The sequence below is a fragment of the Cebus imitator genome, unplaced genomic scaffold (assembly GCF_001604975.1).
Source record: "Cebus imitator isolate Cc_AM_T3 unplaced genomic scaffold, Cebus_imitator-1.0 Scaffold49, whole genome shotgun sequence".
Taxonomy (NCBI): domain Eukaryota; kingdom Metazoa; phylum Chordata; class Mammalia; order Primates; family Cebidae; genus Cebus; species Cebus imitator.
This window is the reverse complement of record NW_016107364.1, coordinates 1889520-1900027: the sequence shown is the minus strand read 5'-3', so window position 1 is coordinate 1900027 and position 10508 is coordinate 1889520. Positions and strand designations below refer to the sequence as shown.

General features: G+C 36.3%; 1 protein-coding gene across 3 annotated transcripts in view; it reads left to right on the top strand.

The window, feature by feature from the left end:
* Nucleotides 1-10508, top strand: part of RTTN (rotatin) — a 185632-nt gene that overhangs the window by 125311 nt on the left and 49813 nt on the right. For all 3 annotated transcript variants that reach the window (XM_037738129.1, XM_017527523.2, XM_037738130.1), the window contains 3 exons: nucleotides 2542-2734; nucleotides 4425-4515; nucleotides 8052-8205. In XM_037738129.1, the coding sequence (XP_037594057.1) occupies nucleotides 2542-2734; nucleotides 4425-4515; nucleotides 8052-8205 (438 nt within the window). The remainder of the gene's footprint in view (nucleotides 1-2541; nucleotides 2735-4424; nucleotides 4516-8051; nucleotides 8206-10508) is intronic.

Below are 10508 nucleotides of genomic sequence, written 5' to 3'. Positions count from 1 at the left end.
AAAAAAAAGAGAAGGGAGGATATCTTCAAACAGATATGAAACAAATTTTAGGAAATATTGTCAAGTGAAGAAAGAAGCACCATGATAAAGAGTATAGTTTATGATATTTGCAGTTTCCTACTTTTTGCATATGAAAGAAGGGAAAATTTAAAATGCATGTATCTGTGTAGAAAGAAAACAGGAAGGAGCAGCTGGACATGAATGAGATTAATTATGAGGATGGGTAGGAGTTAGGTAGGAAATAAGAGAGGATGGGAACAGTGTGAAAGCAGTTGAGGGGTGGGGTCAGTGACACTTCTCTGCATATATCTTGTATAGTTTGGCGTTTATAACCGTGTATGTTTTACTTGCTGAAAAGAAAAATAAAATCAAAAATGGGGAAAAATGACATGGAATACAAATTAATCCAGCTACATTTCACGTGAATAGCACTGAAGTGAGAAAGGAACTAATCCTAGTAACTCTCAGACATACTTTTAGGACTTCAGTCCCCAGACTAAATGGCAAAAAGAACTGTAACCAAGCACTGAACCCTAGTTACTAGTTTTATTTTTTGCAGTATTACTAGTTAGAAATTCTGAAACTACTTAATGTGTTCATAAGGCAAGGCAAGTAAGTAAATATATTGTAGATAATGAAAACCAGATTTTTTACTTTCACATAAGGGAAATTACAAATATGGAAGGAGGAAGATGTTTAATATTGGATTATATTTGGAGTGTTGAATTATATTTGGAGCTTTCTGTATGAATCAGTGATTTTGTTTTTTAAGGGATAGAGTCTCACTCTGTCATCCAGGTGGAGTGCAGTGCTGTGATCATAGTTCACTGCAGTTGTGACCTCCTGGGCTCAAGTGATCCTTCCACCTCAGCCCCTGAGTAGCTAGCATTACAGGAATGTGCTACCATGCCTGCTTAATTTTTAAATTTTTGTAGAGATAAGTTTCTCTATATTGCTCAGTCGGATCTTGAACTCCTTTCCTAAAGCGATCCTCCTGCCTCAGCCTCCCAAAGTTCTGAAATGACAGGCAAATTAATGATTTTTATTCATAGATATAATATATGCTTATATACTCAAGGGTGCTTATGTGCATGCATACGTATAAATACACACATTTTCTAGCTTAGAAACAATGACACACTGATAGCAATGTATACATTTAGTGCCCAAATCTTGCTCTCCAAACTCCATTCTTTATTTTAGGGAATCGACACTTTGGAACAAATATCCAATTTTAGAGCTTGGGCTAGGGAAGAACAAGATATACCTGGAATATCTTCTTGTGCCAGAAAGTAAGGGAATGCACAAAGGTTAATAGAAATATTAACTGATGTAGGGTGCAGGTATCTTATTCTAAAGTCTAAAAGTATTTTGGAGAAAAGGGAGCTCTCATACAGTGGGAAAGTTGATTAGTACAACCGCTGTAGAGAACAGTATGCAGGTTCCTCAAAAACTAAAAATAAAGCCTACCTTATGATCCAGCAGTCCAGCTACTGAGTATATATTCAAAAGAAAAAAAAAGTGTATCGAAGAGATAGCTGCACTCCCGTGTTGATTGCAACACCTTTCATGATAGCCAATATATAGAACTAAGTTCCGTCAGCAAATGAATGGATCAAGAAAATGAACCATGTATATACCCAATGGAATATAACTCAGAAAACTATGAAATCCTGTCATTTGCAACAACATGGATGGAACGGGAGGCCATGTGCTAAGTGAAATAAGCCAGGCACAGAAAGACAAATATTGCAACTCATGTTTGGGAACCGAAAAAAAACAAGTTGAACTCATGAAGATAGAGAGTAGAAGTAGGGTTACCAGAGGCTGAAAAGTGGAGAGCCAGATAAAGAGGGAATGGTTAGTGGATACAAAATACAGTTAGGAGGAATAAGATCTCGTGTTCAGTAGTAGCACAACAGAGTAACTATAGTTAACAATAATTTGTTGTATACTTCAAAATAACTTAGAGAGTGGAGTTGGAATGTTCCCAACACAAATGATAAATGTTTCAGGTGATGAGTGTCCTAGTTACCTTGATTTGATCATTGCCCATAGTGTGCCTCTGTCAAACTATCATATGTACCCCATAAATATGTACAATGATTATATATATATAATTAAAAATTTTTTAAATAAGATTTTACTCTGAAAAAAAATCTAAAGATAATTTGAATTTGGACACATTTCTGGCCCCTCGAGTTTTAGAAAAATGATTGTAAATCGTCTGTTTGTTCCTCAATGTCTGAATGCTTGGGACATGAAGTCATGTTCTTCCCTTTCTGACTTGTCTCTTCTGCACATCACAGTGTTCCTGTGTACACATCCACATCCACACATGGTGGAGGGTGGAGGTCAGGAGTAGTAGGGGTAGCCTGACCCCCTAGCCTCAAGGTTATGGTGAGCCAAGCAGCTAGGGCAATTCCCCAACTCTCTGCTATCATTTTCAGGACCTTTCTTCTGATTATAAGAACTTGTGAGTATTGTACATCGCTGTAAGGTAAATAAAATAATAATTCTCATGTTTATTTTCAATAATAGGTCATCAGGAAAGTACATCACCGCGGCCACCTCATGATTCATCTCTTTCTGCTCCCCTGCCCAAACTGTGTGTTTTTGTTACTCCATCTCTTCTTTCAGCAATGTGCAGCCTCTTGGACAACCTCTTGGTGATTGCTCCCAGAGACACTGCAAAGGCTCTCCGACAAGCTCATCTCATCGAACTTCTCTCTAGGTAAGAGATAAATACTCCTAGGGAGGCATGGTAGCAGAGATAAATTTACATAAGCTATATTTGTGACTTGATACAAGATTCCATTTGACCTGGGAAAACAGCTTTATTTCTTTTTTAGCCTCATTCAACTCTAGGATTTTGCTTTTGCCAGAATTGTCTACATGGTTTTTATTTTACATCTATTAAAACATTGTATTGGTTTGTTATCTTGACTAAGGCCAGAGAAAAACTCCTGCCTTCTAAAACTCATGGCTTCTAAACCTTATTTATCCTCCAGCACACTTAAGGAATATGGTGCTATCTCCTATTCTTAAGGATGTGACAGAGTTTTGGAATTCATCTTTTTAGTGGTCATATCAGAATAATGTCCCTGGGTTGAAAAATTACTGGTTAAATTCTTTTGGAGTTATTTTGTTGTGGGAAATTAAACTTTTCATCAGAAAACATTCTGATAAAATTTAGGGAAATTAAATTCAAAGAAAATTTTTTTGAATTTTTATCACTTATTTGATATTAATCAGTCTGTGACATAGTTTTTCTGAATTTTTAATAAAGCAGAGTCGAAAAGGACTAGAAATTCAGGCGACCTAAGGTCTAATTATAGTTCATTCACTCTGTAGCTTGCAGCCTTGGGAAATTACTGTAATCCCTACTGTGTCATTAACACCTATTTAATGGGGTTAGTGTGACAATTAATAGTGATGATATCTAGGATACCCCCTTATCTATTAGTAAGTATGACTTCTCTTTTTCTCTGGTGTCTGGTTTATTGTAGCCAACCATACCTGCCTCCTTTCGACCACATGTTCATTTGCATTTCTTTGCCTCTCTGTCTCTTTACCTTTAAACATTCACTATCTGGAATGCCTTCTGTCTCTGCCAAATCTTAGTGCCTTCTCCTTTTGGGATATTAAGAAAACTCTAAAAAGCGTGAACTCTGGAAGTAGCTGGTTTCACCTTATTCAATTGTAATTATAACCTTTACCATGTATATTATGCAATGGGGTATGAGTTTGTTCTGGCTTTAATATTTATTGCTCATTTTTCTCCTGTGCCTACTTGGATTGGAAAAGCAACTGCTAGTCAGTCGGCTTTCCTTCCTGGATGCTCCTCCTGTCTGAAGATAACCAAAATAGAGCTCTAGGGATAGGATATTCTTCGCTTCTTAGGAGTCAGCTAAGAGTTTGATGTGGCATTAAAAGACCTTTTATGGCAAAGGCTATCATATTTCCATACCTGTTTTTCATTTTTGACTTAAAAAAATTCCTACTTGTTTTACTTTATTTTTTTACTTTCTAAATGTGAATGGTGTTTTTGCTATTTTAACGAATGTTTTTGTTATTTTATTAGGAAAGTAACCACCAAGGTTCCTTTTACTCATTTGTTTTCTTCCTGAATGGGTTGCTGTATTTTATTTTATTCTGCTTTTAATTAGGTTTCCTTAGATATTTTCTTCAGAACTCTTTGCTTCTCACCTTTCTCTGACAAGATATTTTTCCTGTTTGAAGGTAATCCAGAATACAATTTAAAATTCTTTGGGATATCTTTTTATAAACATTTTCTTCACTTATAAAGATCCTTCCTCTTGAATTGTTTTCGAGTTACCTTTTAACTTCAAATTCCAAGTTATTAACCTTTAATAGGAAGTATACTAATCTTCTGAAGGATGTTCTTTTTCTGATCTTCACAGCATTGCAGATGCTACCCTCATACAGACATGTGTCCAGGAACTCAGGACCCTACTGCCTTCATCACCTCCAGCTGAACATACTCAGGCTCAGGTAAGCATCTCAAGTCTATCTTGCTTCATGTCTGTCTGTGGGTTTGTTTACATTAGGTGTCAGAAATATAAATCTTGCTGAGGAGATACTAGCTGTAGGAAAAGGATGAAAACCTCTCAACATATACATGGTATAATGAGATTATTTGAAATGTGTTACTTAAAATTTTAATATGAGACATGTTTGGATGTTAGAAAAGAGAGATGGGGTTTGAAGATGTAGATTCTATTCTTGGCTCCATCATTAACCAGCTTTAAATGTATAATCAAGTGCCTGGATATCTTGGAGCACCACTTTAATAAAAAGGGACATTGGGACATTGGTATAGTTCATCTTCTGCTTCTTGATTTTAGGCTATCTCTGTTATGGCTGTTATTTACACCAAAGTTAAAGTTGTTAAGATATTTGGTGACTAAGTTATGTATTTTCAAAACCCAATTTGATAAAAATAATTTATTCTTGTTTCTTCACCGATATTTGTTATTTTAAATTCTTGTCTAGAATTTAGCTAGAATCTGTATATAAAACATGCTTAACAATTATTCATGTAGCTGTTGCTAACAGAAATTTTATTTCAAAATTAGATTTTAAGAAGGACTGTAAGACTTTTTGGGAGGTGATTAAAGGTGAACTAGACCAATATCTCTTGCTTTGAAATGTGTTCTTGAGCTGAATAAGACAGGGAATGAGAGCTGAATAAGCTGAAAAGTTTGGGAACGCTACACACATGGTCTCTGAAGCACTTGTCCCAGTGCAGTGTTTTCACTTGAGCGTGCCTATTGCATAATGACTGTCTCCTCCATTTTCCTGCTCTCCATCCAAAAAGTCTTTGTTGAGTACCTACTGTGTGCCTGGATCTTCTCCAAGTGAATAAAGCAAAGACCCTCCCTCAAGTCGGGGGAATAGATAATGAGAAAATCCATATATGCCTGATGATGATAGACATCTCAGAAGAAAAACTAAAGCAAGGAACAGGAAGTGATGTGAGAGTTGGAAGGGTAGGGCTGTTCCACTTAGGATGAGTAGGTGCTGACGTGGGACCCGAAGTTAGTGAAGAAGCTAGTCCTGTGGTCATTGCAAGACCCCTAAGGTTGAGGTATGCTTGGCAGGTCCAAGAAACGGCAAGGAGGGCGGAGTGGCTGGAGCAGAATCTATGAGGGCAAGATGAGATCAGAGGGGCACCGTCAGCTCCATGAAGTCAGGACCTGGCTGGCTGTTACGTGCTGTTGTGTTATGAGTGTCTAGCACAGGGCTTGTCTCATCACATGTGCTCACTTGATACTTGTGCAGTGAATGAACAATAGCAGTAGCAAACATGTATGGGTACTTGTTTTTGTTGATTTTTGTAATCTTCACAACAATAAACAATCATGAAGTATCGCTAATGTCATTTTATCAAGGAAATGCCTGAGGCCCAGAGAGGTGAGTGACTTGCCCCAGGTCTCTGACATAGATTCCAGAATATGCAGGCCAGTTCCGGGGCCCACATTCTGAACCATTGCACTAGCTGGCCTTACGTAGCTTCAGTGCTTTGGGGCTACTGGTATTTATGTAAGATCATTCACTCATTCCAGAAAATTCTTGAGCCTCTGCTTTACCAGATTCTGTTCTAGGTGCTAGTGATACATCCTTGAACAAAACAGACAAGCATCTCTGCTCACATAGATTCTGTGTCCTAAATGCAGGAGACAGACAGTAAACAAATAAAGTGTATTTTATCAGATAGTCACAAATGACATGGAAAAAAGTAAGTGAGAGTAGATAAAAGGGTGCGTCAGCAAGGGGAGAGGTGGCTATTTTTAGGTAGGGTGGAAAGGAAAAGGCCTTCTGAGGGTGACACTTAAGCAGAGGCTGTGAGTACCTGTAGCAGACGGGGTGGGCAGAGCACTGGTGGTGCAGTTATGCTCTGCTGAAGGTATGATGTATTACAATCTGTGGTCGGTTGGTTGGTATGTTTTTTTGAAGCAGACCATACATAGAAAAAGAGTTACTTTATCAACTACTATTAATATATTAATACTTTATTTAATCTTGAATGTGATCATTTACAAAATAATCTTTAGCAATTCAACTTTTTCTCTGTAACCCTTCTTCTTGCCTCTCACCTGGTATGATTTATCTATTTATGGTAATATTTCATACATCCAGAGGTCAGACTTGCTGTAATTTCAATAGTGTGGAATAGGAATATAATATGAAATCTCAAAAAAGACTTCACAGCAATAAACAAGTTAAATTTCACCAACTGAAGAATTTGTGAAGGCTAGAGCCACCTGTGCTTTTATACAAAGTAAGTTGGTAGAGTAGATAAAGTGAGGACATATTCATCAGGAGAAATAGAAAGAACTATTTTTAAATAGTCTGAGACCATTGATCTCAAAGACATATACTCCACAAATTTACAACAGGCCCTTGACTCCTAATTACATTTTACAACCTCAGAATAAGGTGAGGAAAAAAAGTGTGTATATGTGTACAGAGAGAGAGAATGACTGATTTCAGAATATCTTATAAAATTCACTTATATGTACTGGCCTATGGCTTGAGCATAGTGGACAAATGAGACATCACACAGCTCATTCTTTAATTGTTGCATATTCAGAGGATTATTTTTCTGAAAAGTACTTTTTTCCAGTTAATGCTTAACAATATTAGCATCAGGCAAATTCCAGAGATGCTTTTGTTGGTAATATCGAAGAAGCTTTAATTTTTTCTCTTATAATTAATAATAGTATTTTTATGCTGTGGGCAAAAATAGAATATATTTGCATTTTATTTGTAGGAATAAGTAGGCTACTAGGCCATTCTCCACCCCACCCCGCCCCCAATTACACACTTTGAAGAATATTTTTGTAATCTTTCTTTCTTTACAAAATTGTAGACTTTATGGCTTTGTTATACACTTTTCTGCTTCTTCCAGAATATTGATTTTTGTAATTTGACTACTTGAAAAATATGGAGACTGTTTTTTTTCTTTTAAAACAGGGTCTTGCTGTGTCACCCAGGCTGGAGTTGAGTGGTGTGATCACAGCTCATTACAGCCTCCATCTCCTGGGCTCAAGTGGTCCTCCCATCTCGGACTCCTAAGCAGCTGGGACTACAGGTGTGCATCACCACACCCAGCTAATTTTTACATTTTTTTGTAGAGACAGGATCTCGCTGTGTTGCCCAGGCTGGTCTCAAACTCCTGGGCTCAAGCCGTCTGCTCACCATGGCCTCTCAAAGGGATGGCATTACAGTACCAGTGTGTTAGCCACCACACCTGGCCAAGACTTTTCTTCTTTAAGTGGAATTCAAAACTTGACTTTGAAACTATTTCTTGTTTTGGTGTGTAGTTGACAGTGTTAATATGACTGGATGACATGCTTATGAGAAAAATAATGCTTTGTTATGTGATAATTTCAGATCTTTAAAAATTAGGATTAATATTTTAGTAGTTTTTTATTAACTTGTATTACAAAAGTAAAATGCTGTATCACTGAGATGGACTTTTTATATGGCATGTTTGATTGTACTCTGTCCTCCTTTTCAAATAGGTGTCCTTTCTTCTGGAATACCTATCCTCTTTGTCCAGGCTTCTGCAGTCGTGTTTATTGGTGGAGCCTGACCTTGTAATTCAGAATGAGCTTATGAAACCTCTTATCACTAATATCATTGGAATTCTCACCATATGCACCAAAGATATATTAGGTAAGTTTAATTTTTTTTAGTTTAGAATGTAAGTAAATAATACTGAGAAAAAAAAAAAAATCTGTTCCAGATATTCACTTGAAGGTTACTTTTTGAGTTGCTTTTTGCTAGTATTCTGGAAGGCTTTGATAGTGTGTTTTATAGTTTGGATGCCTTTTAATGGTATCACTTGAGACAAGTGTGTAGTATAATAAAGGACCATCCCTGAGATTTCAGTTTAAATGAGGGCAAAGCTCTCTGTGTGATGTTAGAAAGTACAGGGAGTTCTGGGTATTAATTATTCTTATAAACTGTGGCCAAGGCCAAAAATCTAATAACTCATTCCCAGTAACAAGTATAGGCCAATCTAGAACATACCAAAAATTTTCTAAGGTCCTAAATTATTGAAATATATATATATTTTGTGATCTAATGTTATCTCCAGAGGAAACATTTTATGATGAAAAGTTGAATGTAATGGTTAATAGAGAAAATTAAAGCAATGTATGATCTTTGTCAAAATCTAGTATAATTGTTTTAAAAGTGGAAATAATCATTTATAATGAAGTAATTGACCATTTGGTAATTCTCCTTGCCTTTCAGTTCATTTTTATTTGAACTTTGGATTTACTTGATTTTGGGTCTGGAAAATGAAGTGTATTATGATACCCAGCAAAGCCAGTCCTTAGCATCTCATCAGTGTTAAAATGATCTCGATGCTAGAGGAGTAGCAATTCCTTTCTTAGAAATTCAACAAGAGGCAGTGATGCCCTAACTAAGCTTAATTAGATTAGACTGGACAAGCTCAACAAGGCGATATCGCCCCTATTCCCTAAGCAGTGAAAATTGATTCTGAGGAGAAGAGGGTGAGGCAAAAACATTGAAAAAACCATAACTCAACTCTACGTGAGACAATCTTCTTCTTAGTATTTCTCTTCTTGGTTTTTCTTGAAAATTCCTTGAGAAGCATTGACGTTGAGTTCATGGGAGATACACAAGATGTGTGCATGCTGAGTGCTACAAAACTGTCGTGAATAGATGATGGCAGTTGGAGGACTTTTGGTTGATTATTTGATCCCAAGGTCACACAGCAAAAGGTGGTCTCTGCATCTTGGCTGCTCCTGGCTGTGTTGTGAATGCTTTTTATTGATCGTCTTGCTTTTCTGTGTGATTTTGGGCTTTGAAAATTAAATGAAAGTAGTATATATTTTATTTAATTGCATAAAAGTTGTTTAAGTCATTAATTACATCAAGTGCTAAAAGGAAAAAATGTCAACAATATCTGAATGTACGTCTTTCAGCTGGTTAAATTAAAAATTGTTTTCTCGTATCTAGCAAAAGGTTTTAAAAATTCACAAAAGTATTTTTTAAGAAATTGTTTTTAAATTTTTTTCTGGAAAAATAAGTTTTAAATGATTTTATAAGAATTTATTATATTGCTATTATGTGTTTATATGAATTGCTAATTTATGTATATAAATTGATACATCGTGCTATGTATAAGTAAATAAATTACATGAAAAGCTATTCAGCAAGTATAGTTGCAAAGTTAAATTTGGTGTTAATAGGTCTTTAATTTTTAATTTAACTTTCAGCTTAAATGTTTTATTTGGCTATTCTTAAGCCTGTATTGAATAAAACAGTAACCTCTATACTTAGTCTTTTTATGTTCAAAGTACAGATACACATATAGTACATAAAGAGATATACAGTATATCTGTGGAATTAAAATTTTGTGGAGATGGCAATGAGGAAACATATTTCTAAAATAAACTCTTTAGGAAGCCACCAATGACAAAAGGGTTGAGAGCCACCAAGGACTGCTAAATCTAATCCCCTAGGAAGATGCAGTTTTCAAGTACCTCATAGGTGCTGAAGTACACCTAGATGGATGTCCTTGGAGTTAGTGTCCTATACATTATAGTGGAATTTGATAAAAGATGACAAATACTGCTGATGGCATGGTCAGAGAGAGTTCTCAGCTGTTGCTCTCCAGCTTCCATTTACCTGAGTGTAGAGATGGGAAAAGGTGTCCTCACCCTAGAAGGTTGATTGCATACTTAGCCACAGGCAGAGCTGCAGAATCTTCTTTTGTATCATAGTTTTCTTTGTGGGATGATACTTTTCTTGTTTCTCCTTGGTTCTTCAAAGAAATTCTTTCATTTCTACCTTGACCTTGGCACATTGTGCATTCCTTTGACCACTGCACAAAGCTGCTGGAGGGGATAAAGGAAATAGAGGAAACTTACTCTGACAAAAGTAGCACAAACCATGGCATGTGTTTATGATGTGCCAATATGTAGTTCTGCAGTCATGGCTTACTG